The sequence below is a fragment of the Odontesthes bonariensis genome, chromosome 14, assembly GCF_027942865.1.
Source record: "Odontesthes bonariensis isolate fOdoBon6 chromosome 14, fOdoBon6.hap1, whole genome shotgun sequence".
In the NCBI taxonomy this organism is placed as follows: Eukaryota; Metazoa; Chordata; class Actinopteri; order Atheriniformes; family Atherinopsidae; genus Odontesthes; species Odontesthes bonariensis.
Genome location: NC_134519.1, coordinates 20957960 through 20977380, shown reverse-complemented (window position 1 = coordinate 20977380; position 19421 = coordinate 20957960). Strand labels below are relative to the sequence as shown.

General features: G+C 41.0%; 1 protein-coding gene across 1 annotated transcript; it reads right to left on the bottom strand.

Annotated features, from left to right (window-relative positions):
- Window positions 1-345: 345 nt before the first annotated feature.
- On the bottom strand, window positions 346-15631 carry LOC142399517 (uncharacterized). The gene is made up of 39 exons (XM_075484244.1): window positions 15570-15631; window positions 14893-14937; window positions 14333-14449; window positions 13972-14037; window positions 13573-13635; window positions 13303-13327; window positions 13040-13123; window positions 12828-12872; window positions 12551-12741; window positions 12412-12465; window positions 11999-12026; window positions 11417-11509; window positions 10939-11100; window positions 10546-10635; window positions 9774-9836; window positions 9582-9654; window positions 9181-9287; window positions 8863-9037; window positions 8700-8771; window positions 8453-8560; window positions 8098-8298; window positions 7790-7948; window positions 7523-7690; window positions 7153-7296; window positions 6340-6446; window positions 5811-5938; window positions 5456-5519; window positions 5167-5241; window positions 4902-5009; window positions 3625-3703; window positions 3268-3339; window positions 2615-2650; window positions 2213-2377; window positions 2018-2125; window positions 1787-1915; window positions 1532-1660; window positions 1098-1292; window positions 695-978; window positions 346-606 (listed from the first exon to the last, which is right to left on the bottom strand). The coding sequence occupies exons 1-39, from the start codon at window positions 15629-15631 to the stop codon at window positions 346-348; spliced, it is 4335 nt and encodes a 1444-aa protein (XP_075340359.1).
- Window positions 15632-19421: the final 3790 nt, after the last annotated feature.

Sequence of the window (19421 nt, the reverse complement as noted above, 5' to 3'; positions counted from 1 at the left end):
CATGTTCTTTATTTTTAAAATTTTAATTCAGGAGAAGCAAAACTAGGAAGAAAAGAGAGGGTTCTCTGAACATTTCTTCGAAAGGTTTTCTAAAAGAAAAAAAAATGATCAAGTTCAAATAAAGTCAAAGCACAAAATTAAAAATGATGAAAACATTCTTTATAATTAAAGATAGAAAATCTTTTATTGATTAAAAAAAGAGAAGCTTTTCCCATAGTAAGTGCATACTTCCGTTTTTTTTTTTTCTTCATTATCTATAACCCTCTTAGTAAGATTTCAAACATGGATTATCTTAAAAGATGTTAGAAATATTTAAAAGATGAAGCTGACATTAGATGAGGCACATTATTGTTCTCGAAGGCAGACATTACACTGGCTGGTCTTATGTCGCTGCTTTTCGGCTGCTTTGATGGTGGAAGGCTTTGGAGTGATAAACTGCTCCGTCTGACTCACGGTTGTCAGCCAAAAACTGTAGAGGTTGGCGAAGTAGTGACAGGAGCCCCGCGCACCTTGGCATTCAATGAAGGGGTGAGTTCGGAAATCCTTCAGGCAGCTACCTGAAGAAGTCAGAGACTGTCCACCACCCTCATCCCCTGCCCCTGTGTGCTGAGAACAGAAAAAAAAGGAGGTGCTCTGTGAAGGGAATAGACTATAAACTTCCCATAAACCCAATCAAGCTTTTAAGCAAACTCACCAGAAGAAAAGAGTACCCTGTCCACAAACTCCTCCAGCTGGGTGGGCATGGAGGGATCCTGTGATCCTGACTGTGAAAAGCCACAGCAGGTGAAACCGTCTCGCATACCACACAGCGGCTTATGTGGTTGCGAATTTCTGAACCAAAGAGCGGCATCATGGGTATGGGAGCAGTGGTGGAGAGCCAATAGGATTTGTCATTATGACTAGAGTAGTGGCAGGCACCTTTGTTGCAGTAAGAGAAAGGCATGGTGGAGAAAACAGGGAGGCAGGAGCCAGGCTGGCCTATAGGCAGAGGTGGGAAACAAAGACAGAAATGGTAAAACAGACTTTTTTAAACCCAAAAAGCTGAAAACTCATTTCAAGTGGTCAACAAAATATATTCTAATATTACAGACACTTACCTAGGTCTTGACTACGAGCCTTCTCTTGTCCCTCAAAGTATATGAGACTGTATCCCACCCAAAGCTGACTGCTGCCTACTGGGCATTGTGGCACCTCAACTGACTGGTTGTGGATAACTAAAAGAAAGCCAGACCTCAGCGGCTCTCCACAGCCTGGTGAACCTGGATCACCAGCAGGACCTGGAGCACCTGGCGGAGGGAGTGATTGAACAAATAGCAAAAGGATAATATGGAGAGAAGATGAGAGTGAGGTTAGATAAGGAGATATGAAATTTCTCATTTTAGTTGATACCCTGAGTAAAAAGCCAGAAATGTTATTCACTTCAACGTAAACTCAGAGTTTTATTGAAAGACGCTGTGCAAGTTACCAGTCATGTGCAGCTGATTTTGGTTATTGTGTCAGCACAAAGGTTGGGATGATTAAATTACTGTATCTGGTTGTTCACCTTGAGGCCCAACAAATCCTGGCACACCAACATCTCCTGGGTCTCCAGCTGGACCATTACAACCAGGCGGACCTGTTCTGCCAGGGAAGCCCACGGACCCTTTAGCACCCCTCTCTCCTGAATCATACAGAAGAAAAAACAAGCACATGTGTACATTTGCAAACTGGCAGAGGCAACTGAGTAGCATTCAACACAGATTTTTACTGACACGGACCAAAATCATGCCAAAAAAAATGTTCTTACCTTTTTGTCCTGGAGGTCCAGGTGGACCCACAATTCCCACAGGACCTGGGGGGCCCTGTGGTCCAGGGGGTCCAAGAGGATCAAAGCCTGAACATTCAGTGATTAAGTCACCGGGTGCACCTTTTTCACCTGGAAAAATCACAACAAATGGATCTGATTGCAATAAAATACCTATTGATAACAGTCAAGTACGTGTAAGTCATTTAATTTCTCTGCTACAGTGCCACCCACCTACATCTCCAGCTGTGCCAGTTTCTCCCTTGCAGCCTTGAGGCCCAGATACTCCTGTTTGACCTTTGGGTCCTGGAGGACCACCTGGACCAACAGGACCTCTCTCACCTGTCAAAGTTTGGCAACATTTGGAATATTTTCAAGGGAAATGTAACACTTTAAAGCACAATTGCATCAGTCTTGCACTTTATATACCCTTTGGTCCTGTAAAACTGTAGCAGTCTTGAGGCCCAGGGGGCCCAGGGGGCCCTAGAAGGCCCTTATTTCCTTTACGGCCTGGTAACCCTGGAAGGCCAGTTGGTCCTGGCTCTCCTTTGGAGAAATTGGTGGTTCCCGGTTCCCCAGGTAATCCAGGAGGACCTAAAAAACAAATTCCAAATTGCTAGAAAATATACAGAATGGCACACATACCCACGGTACACGTATACAGTAATCCTCACAGTGTTTATCTCAAAGTATGGCAGCGTAAAGATAGAGGTCAACAATGACACAAAAATAAATCAACTTAAGTAGACACATAAAAACCTGAGGGTCCCATAGGCCCTTCATATCCTCGATCTCCACAGGGTCCTTGTAAAGGTGTTAGGCAAGCCTTACCAGGGTGACCCGGTTCACCTGGTCTGCCTGGAGGACCTGCAGGAAGAAATACAAAATCATGGGGAGGAGAGACCAGTAAATAAAGTACTGAAAATGAGTGCAAAAGCATGTCGGATAAGAAATAACTGGATCAGCAATTAAAACGGACGAAGGAACTGAAACTGTTGGCATTCTAAGGACAAGATAACTTGAAATAAGTTTCAATTGTACTGTAAAGTAGTTTTATGCTACTTTCAAAAGTACATTATTATATGTACGCCGATGCCTATTAAAAATCAAACTCATATATGATATATATAATACCTGTGCTGCCAGGTGGTCCCCTTGAGCCTATAGGGCCAGGAAAAGTAGGTCCTGAGCAGCCCCTGACACCTTTGTCTCCAGGAAAACCACGTTGTCCGGGTGGGCCACGAGTATATATGCCTAGAATATAAGTGAATATAGTATTACATCCTATAATATGCTCATATTTATTACTTATGTATTGAGCAAAAAAAAATTGAAGTTGTCACACTTTTGAGGGAAAGCTTGTGTAACAGTTCTCTTCAGCGATCCTGTTGAAAAAATCCTTCTAGAGTTCTGAACAGGTATATTTACATTAACTTGTCATAGCAAAGAGGAACATCAACACTACAAAGTTTTATTTCTCTTACCGCGTGCTCCCTTTACGCCTTTTGGACCTCTTAGCCCATCCAGTCCATCTAGACCTGGTGGCCCAGGTGGGCCTAACATAAGATCATAATAAAAAAATAAATCAATGAATAAAAATAATATAATCATTTTCTGTTATATTTTCAGTTAATTTCCTTTGAGGATTTGAACATGTATGTTTCTACAGATTTAACTGAAAAATAAACTTTCATCACAAACTCATTGTCCACATCTAAGCAGCTGATTTTTTTTTATTTACTTGGCATATTCAAGAATAGGACACACAGTTTAAAATATGTTAGTACCTCGAGGTCCACATGGGCCGGCAAGGCCTAGTTGTCCCAAACCCCCGTGGTCACCTGGAGGACCTGGAAGACCTGGATGACCTGATGGACCGCAAGGCCCAGGAAAGCCTGGGGACACATATGTTTCAAAGTGCTGGAATCAACACGTTGGCAAAAACTCATATTTGAAGTAAAAGATATTCAACGAGAAATAATACAAATCCATCTTCTAAAAGAGGTGCTGTGGTGGAGAAACTCATGAGGAGGAAGTTAGATTCTGTGATGGAGAACAATAAACATCCTCTCCACAGCATCCTGACAGGACAGAGGAGCAGCTGCAGTGAGAGGCTCATCTCTCTGCGCTGTAGGACTGAGAGGTTCAAGAGGTCCTTTGTTCCCACAGGCATAAGGCTTTATAACAGTGGCTGCTGAGTTCTTCTCAAATTGATTGATTGATTTGTATTTATTTGTTTATTTTGCCATTTAGTCATTTATTATTATTTAGTTAGTAGTAGTATTATTATTGTTGTTAATTCAATCATTGTAAATATGTAAAAAAAAATGTTGAGCTACTTGACGAATTTGAATTTCCCCCATTGGGGGATAAATAAAGTATTTTTCCATTCTATTCTATTCTATTCTATTCTATTCTAAACTTGAAGAGTGTGAAAAAATGTCAAATTATTAACATATAACAATAACACTCTTTGCACTTTTTATGTACTGTATAAGCATATGTGAGCTTTATTGTATTTTTATGTTGCAGGTCACTTTCTTGCAGTGACCACTTAATTTCCTTTTAATGAATGATATGTGACACCTCAGAGCTGGGTGCTATCGTGCTCCTGAAATGTATCTTGAGTTAGCCCTCCTAGCGTATTGAGTGGCTTTCAGCAGTATGCGGGAAGGTGGAGTTTGACAATCTAACTCTTCCCACAGTTGTTTGTTATTTTACTTTAGATTGCATTACCTATAACCCATAATCCTAATCCCTACCGGGCAAATTGGTAATGGACAGCGAGTCACAGACAGACATGCTTGAGCGAATCAGCAGCATCCATACACAGTACATATATCCATAAGCTATACCCAATTTCTACCTGTAGGGTGTTGGGGCTGGGGTTGGAACAAGAACACTCACACCTGCCCCCAATTCAATATGACCACAAAGCCTAATGTGCTCGTCTTTGGACTGCAAAAGGAAATCAGAGATGCCTGACAAAAAAACAATTCATACACAAAGAGAACAGAACAGGATGGTCCTGAGCCTAGAACATTTTGTCTCTGGCGGAATTACTGTTAATCACGGCAAGTGTATTGATTTTCAAATCCAAACGTTTACTAAAAATCACCTGGTCGGCCTTGTCTTCCTGATTCCCCAGGGGTGCCCGGTTGTCCAGGATGTCCAGGCCTTCCCTTGGGTGCTGGGTCGCCTGGATCTCCTGGCCAACCTCTTTTTGCTAACGAAAGAGACTAGTTACAACTGTATTTCCAGTAATTTGTATACTTACTGTATGAAGTCCAAGAAACCTACAGATCTCTTGTAAGACAGGTTTAACCAAGATAATCTACATAACATGAAAAAATTCTGCCCACTGTGACATGTTTCTAACTTACCGCTGGGGCCATCCTCCCCTGGTAATCCTTTGGGTCCTGGTGAACCAGGTTCCCCATGAAACTGCCCTTTAAGACCTGGAACAGGTTTGGTTTAATAGCAGTCAGCACAACAAAATAAGACTTAAATAAAGGGAACATACAGTTATATTTGCATTTATCATAACCATATAGCTTGGTGTTTTTGATACTTACTCACTTACTTTTGACCCAGGCTGCTGTTGATTTGTATCATCTCCACTAAATGAAATCAACCATACATAAACCTACCCATCACAACTTCATGACTCACCCTTAGCACCGGGAAATCCCGGAATCCCGGGGATACCTGTAAGTCCCATGGGCCCTGGATCTCCCTGTATGACACAGGGACACAAGTTATAGGAGCAAACATGGCTCTGTGTTACAGACAACTGGAACTTATCTGCTGTGTGTTGCAGATTGAGAGGGCAATTTTTTATGACAGTACGTGTACAGGATTAGTTGTTTTATTGAACTTGACTTAAGTGGCAGCTGGTTATACATTGGACAGATAGTAAATTAGGCACAAACAACTCTCACTGAAATATGAAGAAAGAAAATGGTTTGCTGTGTACCGGATCTCCTGCATGCCCTGGAAATCCCTTTGGACCAGGAGAGCCTTTTACTCCAGGATTCCCAGGGGGTCCTGGTTTTCCTGCCCTGCCTGGAGCACCAACAAAACCCTTAAATCCTGGTGGACCGGGCCGTCCATCACAGCCTGAATCACCTGGGATGCCCCTTGCGCCTTTTGGACCTGTAAGTGACGCAACAAATATAAGCTGATGCAGTTCTATGTTGTTTATATTAAAACACAATGTATCTTTCTTGTAAAGAAAAAATTGAAAATACATATTTTACAGACTCTCTCCGGGTACTCCGGCTTCCTCCCACTGTCCAAAAAATCATGCATGTTAGGTTGATTGGCATCTCTAAATTGTCCTTAGGAGTGAGTGTGAGCGTGCATGGTTGTTTGTCTCGTATGTCTCTATGTGGCCCTGCGATGGACTGGCGGCCTGTCCAGGGTGTATCCCGCCTCTCGCCCATTGACTGCTGGGATAGGCTCCAGCCCACCCGCGACCCGATCGACGGATTCAGCGGTATAGATAATGGATGGATGGATATTTTACAGACATATGTAAGACAAATTAAAAATACATTGCCTGTAAGTCCTTGCTGGCCTGGTGGCCCTCTCTCTCCTGAAGTTCCTGGCTGGCCTTTTGTCCAGTTGGAAATTCCTGGTATTCCAGGAGGTCCACGTAAACCTGAATAGATCACACAGTTAAAACAAAATGCCTTTCTTTCAGATTTATTAAGAAGATAGACAATGTACCACAATAACCAAAACAAAAGCTTAAACACGTTTCCTTCCTTGGTCATCTGGCTAACTGATTAGCTACTACTGTGGTCTTTATGCTGGCTGGCTGTTTTAGAGGCACTCTATACAGCCTGCACAAGTTGATATCCCCTCGCCAGTGGAAGGATAATTTCAATAACTTTTGTATGTTTGTCTGTTTATCTGTTTGACAGGAAAAAATGTTTATAAACCAAATGTTCAAGATACCAGGAGACAGAGATGGAACACTGATGGATGAAGAACTTATTAGATTTTGGTATGGATCAAGATTGCCCTCTTAAAGTTGTTGGAATGGTACAGGCCTTTGCCACTGACATCATCCTTCTAGTGTGCTTTTTGTTTATGCTATAAGTCTTGCATGATCTGACTTTGAATTTGAAGCACTAGAATTTGTGAAATATAATATAATAAAGAGTTTCATCCCAAATTTGTTGAAAAATAATGTTTAATGCGTCATGCATAATGTGTTGTATATATTTTCTTGTCCTAACTTCACATTTTGTATGGAAACCGAATGCGGAATACATGCACAGTGCTCCAGACATTTATGTGATTTTCTGTTTCATGAGCCATGAGTATAGTCATCAGAGATGTACCTTTATACACACTCTTACCTTTATTACCAGGCAGTCCTGGGTCTCCTGCATCACCTGGGTGACCGTTTAAACCTCTCTCTCCCTGTTTACCTCTCAGTCCTGGAGGTCCAGGAGGTCCTGGAACACTGCCAGTCCCAGGCCTGCCGGAGTACCCTCTTTCACCTCCATGAATCAAAGGGAAGTTTTATTTTAATCAGGACACAGTAGATGTGAAATATTCAATTCAAATTCAGATTGAGATATTCAAACATTAATTGTGCCCAGCTGTGTGTGAATAAAACTAAAAATGCTGTTTTAGGATGAACCAACTGGTTGTGAAACAAAAACCAAAGCTCCTGTGTGATTGTATACTGTATTCAAAAACTAAAAAGAAATGCCCCTGACTTACCTTTCTGTCCTGGCCAACCATCAGTACCATTTTCTCCTGGGGGACCAGCAGTGCCTCTTGGTCCAGCCGAGCCTGGATCACCAGGAGGACCAGGAAAACCTTGTGGTCCCTTCAGCCCATAGCCAGGTGGACCTATATATCCCCTAACACCCTTCTGACCGGGGCAGCCTGCAAAACATTGTAAAATTCGTATAGCATAAAATACACAAAGCCAGCAATCTCATAGATTTCTCAGAACTATTGATTATGACATCATCATGTGTTTACCTGGTCCTCCCCTCACTCCTGGGCCTCCTGGAGGTCCTGGACGACCTGGTATCGGTTCACAAAGAGTACATGATGGGCCTGGGGGACCAGTTGCTCCACTGTCTCCATTGAACCCTGGCTCTCCTTTGTGACCTGGTCGTCCTGATTGACCTTGTATGCCTGTAATGCAAATTAATCAATGGTCAAACAATGCCAATGCAGTAAAAGTTGGAAGCTGTAAGATGAGCATTTTTGTCCGCTTAGTGTAGCTTTGATTACATTTTCTAAAGGTTTGTTTGTGTTGATTTATATATGCAAATAACTGTTACCCGGTAGTCCTGGAAATCCTGGTGTTCCAGGGATTCCTTTTTTCCCAGGTGGGCCAGGTGCACCTGGCCTGGCAGACAGGACTTCTCCTGGGCCACCCTTCCTACCTGGGGGTCCTGGTAACCCAGGAGGGCCTTCAGGACCATCAAGACTAACTCCGCTGGAACCAGGGTCCCCTGGATTCCCATTTAAACCTCGAGGTCCTTTGACAAATGAGATAGACCAATTAGTATAAGGACAACTTTTCCACATAATCAATAATTGATCTTTTTATAAATTCATGACATGTGGATGCTTAATGGTCCTCCAGCTTGAGCTGTTTTAATCTATTATTTGCCAGCATATCAGAGTCATTACCAGGTGGTCCCATCTCCCAAAATCCACCGTCATCTCCTTTCATGCCTTTAGGGCCCGGTTGTCCTGGAGCTCCAGGAAAGCCATATCTTCCTGGTTCTCCTGGTATCCCTGAAAAGTGGCCAAAAAAAATTGAAAATGTTGAAAGCTGAATTATATCATTGTCTCATGACATGAATCTTATTCATTGATGATGTAGATTGAAGCCTGGAAGATAATGGTGAGAGCAGACTTGCTGATTAAGACTGACCTGGTGAACCTTTCTCACCCATTCGACCTGGTGGGCCAGTCCTGTTTGCGTGGCAGCATTTCACTATTTCACCTCGTGACACAAATGCAACATTCTTTCAGAGTCAGTGACACCTTGTCTTGTGTAGGAATGGGTGAGTAGTATCAGACAAATTAAATTTAACCTGGAGTGCCTTTTTTTCCAGGGATTCCTGATGTGCCAGGAAGTCCCTGATTTCCCGAAGGTCCAGGTGTCCCAACTGGTCCTGGAAAACCAGGACCTAGGGGACCCACAGACCCTGGAATTCCTTTGGGTCCAGCAACACCTGGGTAACCTTTGGGGCCAGGAAATCTTGCACCCTGCAACATTTTTGCAGGGTGCAAATAATAGAAGTTGAAAAGTGAAACCCAAAAGTGTGGCAAAGTGGAATATTTTTACACGTGCAGTGTAAATAACCAGCTTCCAAAAAATACACTTCCACTTCCAAAAGAAACACCCTCACCGGTCGTCCAGGGTCTCCCACAGGGCCAGGGAGACCATCCTGTCCTGGCCTTCCTGTTTCACCGAGAAGACCAGAAAATCCAGAGTCTCCTCGGTCACCCTTAGCACCTTCCAATATAAGAAAGAAACAAGGCATATCAGTTTAATCACTGGATATATAAGTTACCCACATACAGCTACAGCTTGTGATTTATTTAGATTTATTGTACTGAAAAGTGAGCCGAATACAATGAGCAGTGATTACATTTGTTTAAGGTTTGCAAAACAGAAGATACTGAAGTACTTAGAAACGTCAAATTCCTTATAAGACTAATGTTATACTCATCTATAACTTTAAAACAGGACTTTCTTATTTTTCAAATTACTTTGTACAGTACAAGCAATACTTTAACACATGCTCACCTTTAACACCAGACACAAAAGAGTCGCCTTTCTGACCCTTTTGTCCCTTTGACCCTACTAGTCCCTGGTAGCCCTGTAGAAAAAAAGAACACTTAGTCAAATTTTAAATTATGTTTGTTTGGTTATTACTAAGAATATACTTTTAAACATAGAAAAGGAAATACAGTTTAGTTTATGCAATGTCCTCCTTACTTGTTGGCCTCTTTGACCATCATCTCCCCTGGGTCCGGGGTACCCCTTAGGTCCTGGAGGTCCCTGTAAACCCAGACATTGCCCTGGACAACCTTTACAAGATGAGAGAAGGGAAAATGTATGACTGTGATGAAACACGTGAATAAACAGACATGCTGAGGCAGACATCCTCTCCACTTTTAATAGTAGGTGTAAAACTTTGCTTTTCTTCCACTGCTGTCCTCTTGACATTCTCCATGGATTTACATATATGCAACTTTTGCGTGTCATCATATTTGTGTCTGTAATAGTTTGTGCATTTGCTACTTGGTCCACTATCACCTTACACATATACTTTTGGCTCCAGAGTTGCAAGTTTCTCATCAACAGCTACTGGCCAAAACAACCTGCCAAGTCTTTATTGTTGTACCATTTCTTGTTTGTTTTACAAAAACTGATCATTTTCCCCGCTGAGAATCAATAATATTGCACAATTGACTGAATGAAAGTGTCCTCACTTTCAAGGTTTCCTTACAAGGAAGCAGAGATGCACAACTAAGTTCACACCCAGTACATTCCCAAATTCTCCGAAAAGCATCTAGCTGATCCAAAAGCCTGGAGCGAGGGTTCTGATGAGAATAATCCGGAAAGATATTGTTCCAGTTTTTGGATTTAAATTAATTTGATTTGAATGAATAGAATAATGATCAGAATAAATTTGACTGGATCTTTAAAGAGCCTACTTTTGTTGTGAGAAAATTGAACATAATTGAATTTAATAGCAACAGATCACCTTTAATTCCTCTGAGACCTTTGTTTCCACGTAATCCGTTGGGTCCGTCATCACCAGGTTCCCCAGGGTCACCTGGCTCGCAGTAATAGTCTGTGCAAATAACCAATCAGACATGTTGACCAACATGGTTGAAAATGACTACAAGACATTGGAATGGATATTTGATGAGATATTGTCCACATTACCTCCACACCCTGGTCAGATCCCATCATATTTGCCATACCATGCACACACAGACACACAAACCAGGAGATAGCTCATCATTCAGATGAACATGTGCAAAAACTCATGGATAAGCAATTATAGTTTAATAATTACCTCACTATAGAAGATTAACTAATACAAATAACAAATGTCTTTGTTGTGTATGATATATAGTGAGTGCAGATATACCTGGAGGACCTGGAGGGCCTCTGACACCTTTAACTCCTGGGAGTCCTTTTTTACCCCTGGGCCCTGAAAGCAGTCTGATTTCATTTTCATCGTATTTCCCTGGCTCTCCCTTGAAGCCCTTTTCACCAGTTGGCCCTGGCAGACCAGAGGGCCCCCGTGGCTCTATGGGGGGGGGGACACGACAAAAATGATGTGAAACTTCACATGATGTGTGATCGAGGCCTGCAATCTCTAAGATAATGCAGATCACTGCTGATGGAGTAAATAAAATGTTTTGGGTAAAGGAACACATTTCCATTACTGTACAGCTCTCTGCCTCTAGTATAAGGCTAAGTTTTCAGACTGTAGTATTACGTGCTATGTAATATTATGTGTATATGCTATATAGCAAACTATGCGTTTGTATTGTAGACCGTGAAAAAAGTCAGGTGCAATCTGTAAGATTATCATAGAGCTTTACAAAATTCTGAACTCTGACCTGTTGGCATGCCTGGTGTCCCTGGAGGCCCAGGCATGCCCATGTGACCAGGATCTCCTGGGAATCCAGGTAATCCTTGAAGTCCACGGTCACCTTTAAGACCTCAAACATATAGATATAGAACCAGAAATGGTTCAGTTAATCTCCTATTGCATTTTTGGTTATCTGTTAATTTGATTATCTGACCATTTTTTTTGGAAATACTACAAGAAAAAAGAAAAAAAAAGTGTTACCATTAAATCTTACTCTCCATGAAAACTGGAAACAGTAAATTCTACTTCCAGTGTGGTCCTCAGAAGCTACTAGATTAAATACCTTTGATTCATATATTTATTATTTCTCTTTTTTCTTTCTTCTTCACTTTTTTTTGCCTTTTTTCATTTAACCCCAAAAAAGATAATGCATGCTCTGTAAACACCGTGTTACTGACCAAAACAGGGATATAAAGATGGTAAATTATAAAAATAAGTTTATGTATCAAATAAAACCAAATACAAAAGGACAGTTATGAGTGTCGGAAATCCACGAAGAGGATGGGTGATGTAGTCTCACCTTTGACTACCATCACGGCTGCAATAGGACCTGGAGCTCCTGGATCTCCTGGGTCACCCTGTTGAGTGCAAGGACAGAGGCGGGGGCCATAATCACGAATAGGTAAGTGGATTCTTCTGTTCCATTTTTGTTATGCAGTACCTTTGACCAGATCACTAAGCAGCCACAAGAGGGGAGTAGAGGAGGGGGACATAATCTTTTTATCCGTACATTTTCTATACCTGCTTTATCCAATTCAGTTTCATCAGGAATCTTTTTAGTTTCGTATCTATTTCATTGTTTTACATGCTTACAGAGCACATTAAACAACAGAAATGCTACCAACGAGCATGTCTTACAGGTAGCTCCATATCATCAATATCAAATTTACTGATTCACCTTTCTCGGATGGCATCTGAGCTTTAATTGCAATGGGATATCTTCCTAGTTTGAATGAAGCCCACCTTTTCACCAGTTTTTCCAGTAAGGCCTGGAAGTCCGCTGTCTCCACGTAAACCCTGACGATAAATCAATTTTAACTTGACAAAAAAAATGTCTGAGTATGGAATCATAAGGGAACGTTCAGTGATACCACAGATGTACCTCTGGTCCACTTGGTCCATCCCTACCAGGAGATCCATGACGACCCTAAGGATGGCAATAATGAGCTGAAAAATGTTGTTTTGTATGTCTCTGTGTGAAGCAGTATCTGAGTTATCTACCCTCGCTCCTGGAAATCCCAGGATTCCTTGTTCTCCTTTAATTTCTTGACTGGAGTTGTTTCCTCTCCCTCCCTGATGAGGAGAAAAAATGAAAATCATATCAAGCCGTTTGTCTTTGTCTCACATACTTGTAAGCTAACAGACAAAGTTAAACTTACACGTTCCCCCTTTGGTCCACATGGTCCGGGAGGACCTGGGTCTCCCTGAGTAGCAAAGAGGATAGAACTGTGAATGTAAGTTTACATATGAAATGTACTAAAGCATGGCAAGTTCATTTGGATTAATTAGAATTGATGGTCTGCCATAAAATCCTAAATGAAGTAAAAATCAGTTGCCACAGAATGACAGTAAACAAAAGCTCATCATTCACCTTGTAGCCCTTTGGGGGAAGAAAGTCTGGGGGAAATTCTACAACTTCCTCTCGTCCTGGTAGACCAGGTGGGCCCTGCTCACCCTACAGTATGAAATTAAAGAGGTGAATACATTTACCATAACATTTTCTTAAGTTGTCCATATGGATACATCCATAAACATGCACATAAAAATTACAGACGCACTCATATGTATCGTGCAAAACCTCTTTGAATAGCTGCCAAAGGCCAGAATGGCTTCTTACATTGTCACCCTTATCACCTGCCGGTGATCCTCCTGGGTCACCCTGCAGAAAAACAAAGCTTTATTAAGGGTTTTGTGTGTGAGCACACGGGAATTTTTCATTGCACTGAGCACTTGCAAGAAATTGTGACGCATGCCACTCACCGGTGGTCCTCTTATGCCTTTAGGCCCTTCCAAGCCCTAAGAGAAACCCCACATTCATATTTTTGTGCTTGTGGAATCCTGTACAGTACATGCACTTAAAGAGTTAATGTGGACTTCATGAGAATGAACGAGAGCTTTTTATACCTCAAACCCGGGAAGGCCAGGAGGACCGGCACGCCCTTCAGGCCCAATGTCTCCTTGTCTTCCCTGATTTAAGAATAAATAAATTGCTCAGTCACAAATGAAAGATAATTAATATAGAGAGGGGTCAGCATCACCACACACAAAAGCTTAGAGCTTACATTTTTCACTGCCGTAGTATTACTGAGCAATATTCCTCTCGCATCAAATCAACAGAAAACTTACAGGCAGACCAGTCTCTCCATCTCTTCCCCGCTCCCCCTGTACAGCGATGATGATGATTTTTATGGATATGGAATTAAAAAAAACATATGTGATTTTGAAGCTCCACAAAAAAGAGGGGCTTCTGACATAGATAGAGTCAACCCTGCATAACAATATGAACAGTGTCACATAACTTACAGGAAGACCTGGAAGGGTAGCACCATACAAAGGTTCTCCTTTAGCTCCTTTAGCACCAGGTAATCCCTAAAAGAGGACACAGCAAAGCCTTACATTAGAATTGATATTGTACATGATAGCTGAAGAAGAGCACATTTGTATTCATTAACAATACTACTGTGTGACATATTTTAAAAATGGACAATAGGACAATCATTTTAATCACATTCCTTGAGAATGGTTATGAAAATTCAGTGCAAATGTTTATTCTATTTGTTGTATTTGGTGTACAATATGCGTATGTTGTGTCTGCCAATAACTTGAAAAGAGGACATAGATCTTATCCTTGACTGAATAACATCAAAACAAGTGCTTTTCTCACAGGTGGCCCATGAAGACCATCCAAACCAGGCAAACCAGAATTTCCTGGTCGACCCCTTGTCCCATTACAGCCATCCACTCCTGGCAAACCAGGCTCACCACCCGCTCCTGGGTGACCCTGTGGGATATATGACAGTTATGGTGAAGTACCATTGCTAAGTATTGGAAACGACAGCTGTGGCCTTCCTCCCTAAAGCTAAGAATGTTTCAGAAATATGCTTTATTGCATTTACAGCATCATTCTAGTATTTTATATAATTGAGTGGTTAAGATAGTTTTTCATTATTACTTAGAACAGACACTCCTGAGCAGCTATATAAAGAATTAATGAGAAGCAGGCTGGCACTGATATTACACGGTAACTTTCGTTTGTCCACCAGAGGGCTTAGCATACACGTTTCAACACATGCCTGAGAAATATTAAGGGGCTACACACTGAGGTCTCAAACTGGTACAATCCATCCAGAAATGTACTCACTTTTAAGAATATATTAGTGTCAGGGAGAGCTGTTTGCATTTTGCTGCTTACATATAAATCTACAGCAGCAAAAGTTAACTTACCAGTGACCCATCATGACCATAAAATCCAGGAACACCAGTCGAGCCCTAAAATGAAAAAAAAATAGATTAGATTAGATTAGATTGAACTTTTTATACCCATTTTCAATATTTTCTCTGTTCCTAGCAATGCATACTTTTGAATAAGTTTAAGACATAATGATTTAGATCAACGTTGTCAACTGTATTTGCATTTGGTGTTGATTTCATGGTCTCTCTCTGTGTTAGACACAACATATGTGGACATGAACATGAACACTAACACGATATCCTTTTGGACCCTCTGAGCCATGTGATCCCGCTGCTCCCCTCCTGCCTTTCTCTCCAGGTGGCCCAATACGTTCCTGTGGTCCCATTGGTCCACGGGGACCTCGCTGTCCTATCTTTCCCGGACGCCCCTCCATAGAATAAAATAAAGATACTGTTATAAAAAAATCTGTTGACATTCATTCCTCAATGATCATTTTTGGCCTTGATAGCAAAAATGTAAGTGGTTGTAAATATTGTAAATATAATTCTTCCTTATGAAGGCTGAGCAGAACAGATAAGCTGACATTTACAAAAATCAAGGACAAAACAAACACTTGGAAATAAAGAGGAGAGATGCTACTGGAAGAGCAATTTCATAATGTTTGCTGTAGTACAGCAACATGAGAAGAAGTTGTTAATGAGGTTTATACCTGTGCACCTTTGGCAGGAAGACACCGACATACTGAGCAGTCTCTGCCTTCACATGGGCCATCAGTCCTTCCCTTGAACCACAAACACAGACAGTAAAAGGACACCTGACATCAGAAGGCAGATGATAAAGCTTTATAGTTTAGGCTTGGAGACACTTGTGAATGTCTAACTGCTTCGAGAACTATCCTGAGTCTTACTGTGTACAGAGGCATTCTGATTAGATGGGGGTGAATAAGACCACTCTGACTTTGATTAGAATTCTTAAATGTTGTGACTTTCAGCTGAAAACCCCATCCTGTGACTCCACATATTCCCATCAATGTGTGTGCCTTGTGGGAGTTCTACACCGGATAGTGTGTTCCCAAAGCTTTGCGAATATTTGGAGTAGTTTTATGCTGATTATACAGGACATCTGTTGATAATACTCTCTTACTTTCACTTTGATACAGGCCTTCATGGGAACCTCTCCGTCAGTAAGAAAAACATACTAATAAACATTTGTCTGTATTTTCAGTAGACCGTGGACCTTCGGTGTGTTGGGAACACATTGTACACAGTGAAAATATTAGCAGGTCTTCTTCAGTATAAGACAATCTAAACTACCATTTGAAGACGGGTATAATCTCTGCCGAACTTAAATATTGTGGACAGCTCTTTTTTTCTATTAACTGGGCACAAGGTCTATAGCGGTGGTGCAGAGCCAAACTAAGCTGCTCACCACTGATAAGTGGGTGCGTGCGTGCGCACCAGCTACTGATCCGACCCAAGACAAACACGCACCGGTAGCTGAGCGACCGGTGGTGGCAGATGAGAGGGTGATTAGTTCTTCTACCTGACCGGTCACTCATCTGTCTCAAGCAGCTCCATAATGGATCATCTAGACTAGATACTCCCACTGTCAAACAGCAAGGAGATACTTGAGTTGGCTTTGGGGAGGTTGACGACTAACATCTTTGTGCTGTTGAGTTACTGGAAGCTCCTGCCACCTACTGTTCACTCTGCTGTTACTTCAGTCTTTGGTTACCACCATAAACTAGAAATCGATTGCAACAAAGTTTCTCTCAAAAGGCATATTTGACCTACAGTGCACAGTGAAAATGAGTACACCCCTGTTGAAAAGTAACATTTTGAACAATATTTTAATACACACACAAGTTATTCCCAAAACGTGCATAGAGTAAGTTTAATACAACATCTGTTCAGCTTACAACAGAAAAGAAAGGTCAATAATATAACTTAAATGACATATTTGTCCATTTTTGTGAAATTATGCTGGTGCAAAAGTGAGTACACCCCTATGTTAAACTCCCTGAGAATGGGCCGTGTTGGCCCGAAATGTCATGAAATGAAAAGGCATTAAAAGGGAGGTCATCGTTGTGCGTTTCATCCTTGCCTTACATTGAAATTTTACATTTTGAGTCTGCACCAGGCTAAAAGAGACGTGTGTGAGATTTGACTGAAATCCTATGGAGAGTATCATGATCTGCTTCAGTAGTCACAGTACATGTTGACAAGCATGTTTGTTTTGGTGAAATTCAGCTTCCTACTGTTGATGGCATCCATACAGCCCCAAACCATGTCACTCCCACTACTATGCTTGACTTTAAGCATGGGGCACTTTTCTTTGTACAAATCACTTTTTACCACCACACATGCTTGACACCATCGAAAGCAAATTTGTTTATCATTGTCTCATCAGAGACAAACAAACTAAGGATATGGATTGCTGGAACCATGTCCTGTGATCTGATGACACCAAGATGAACAAATTTGCTTTCGATGGTGTCAAGCATGTGTGGTGGTAAAAAGTGATTTGTACATAGAAAAGTGCCCCATGCTTAAAGTCAAGCATAGTAGTGGGAGTGACATGGTTTGGGGCTGTATGGATGCCATCAACAGTAGGAAGCTGAATTTCACCAAAAGAAACATGCTTGTCAACATGTACTGTGACTACTGAAGCAGATCATGATACTCTCCATAGGATTTCAGTCAAATCTCACACACGTCTCTTTTAGCCTGGTGCAGACTCAAAATGTAAAATTTCAATGTAAGGCAAGGATGAAACGCACAACGATGACCTCCCTTTTAATGCCTTTTCATTTCATGACATTTCGGGCCAACACGGCCCATTCTCAGGGAGTTTAACATAGGGGTGTACTCACTTTTGCACCAGCATAATTTCACAAAAATGGACAAATATGTCATTTAAGTTATATTATTGACCTTTCTTTTCTGTTGTAAGCTGAACAGATGTTGTATTAAACTTACTCTATGCACGTTTTGGGAATAACTTGTGTGTGTATTAAAATATTGTTCAAAATGTTACTTTTCAACAGGGGTGTACTCATTTTCACTGTGCACTGTAAGTGGGAAATCCTAGCAGGGTGATATAGACAAATATTATACTTTATGTCATGAGTCAACTCGACCATTGTGTTGCCATGTACACTTTAGTTATGTATTTCTAGCACACCGTATACATGTTATAATATGGACTTAAACTACAGGAAGATGTCAATTCTGGAGGACAAATATTCTCAACAATAAGATTTTTAATATGACGTTTCGGATTGCATTAAGTTCTTCAAGAAATCTTTTGACAAAATCTTAGCCAATGCTAACTTAATATCCCATCTATTCAAACTGGGCTTGGGCCAACGTGTGTAAACAAACCGAAAAGAGTGACATATAAAAAGGAACAACAACCCAGTCATTAAAGGATCAATGAAACAACATGTTCAGGGTAATCCCAGTGTTACACGGATGAATGGATTGTGTAATGCAGATTCAAACTGCATTCATGACAACTCAAGCAGCAGCAGTATAACCAGCAGTGTTTTCAGTAGGTGACGGATCTGTCTGGGTCACATTAGCATCATTGGCAGCATCTTTAATGTAGTGTAACATCTTTAGAAAAATTGGAAATGTACAGGGGTTAGGGTCGCCTACCATGGTGATGTGTAGGCAAACATACAAATAAAATATCAAGTATACAAATCAATCACAACATAAACTGATTTTAATATCAGAGCTGTGGCAGTGCCTTGCATATGCAAATGTTTCACTTGGTGGAGTGTGTTAGGCGGACAATGTTTCAGCCTTTAAGGAATTTAAAAACATTGCAATAAATCTGTTCTAAAGCACAACATGTGATGTGTGAGTTACCTAATTAGCAGGCCTACATATTTTTGCTGCATTGCAATACAACAAAATGTAGATAAACGCCTCTGAAAACCATCACCAGTGAACACAAGTGGTAACGTTTGGTCTCAAAACTCTGCCGTACAAAGACATAAACACATGTAAACTTAATGAAGAACTATGAAATACACATTTTGAAATAAAATGTGATGCAATCCAGATTACTTTCCCTTTTAGTGTCACCTAATGAACACGTTTAACACATCATAAAAGGAATAATAATATGACGGGGGGGGGGGGGAGGGGTGTTGAGCAGATGAAATCCTATACTGAGCAAGAACAGAAACACTTTAAAAACACTTTACACTTTACTTTAAAAACTACAGCATAAATGAATAGATTGAAAGAGAAAAAAAAGAGCACACGAAGCTTTTGGAAATAATTATGAAATTATTAACATGAGAGTGACTAGTATATGACTGATGTGTCTATTCCTGCATGTTGTTTGAGTCCTGAATGACATCCCATTCACTTAGTATATTATTAGCAATATGGTCACAAAGTCTTCTGTATGTGCAGTCTGAAGAGTGATATTGATGTAAAAAAAAAAGAAAGAAAGACCAATCCAAAGAAAGACTTTAGTAATAATTTCTTACTGCATTGAGCTGCTGCACACAGATGACCAGAAGAAGGATCCACCTGTGAATGCA

Excerpts from the sequence above, each read along its gene's own strand:
- LOC142399517 (XM_075484244.1), bottom strand. The coding sequence starts at position 15,631 with ATGGCCCATGTGAAGGCAGAGACTGCTCAGTATGTCGGTGTCTTCCTG. Across the intron at positions 10,636-10,938 it reads AGGCCCTCCAGGTCCTCCAG|ACTATTACTGCGAGCCAGGT; the intron begins GTATATCTGCAC and ends TTATTTGCACAG. Across the intron at positions 9,655-9,773 it reads ATGGTCAAAGAGGCCAACAA|GGCTACCAGGGACTAGTAGG; the intron begins GTAAGGAGGACA and ends TTTTTTCTACAG.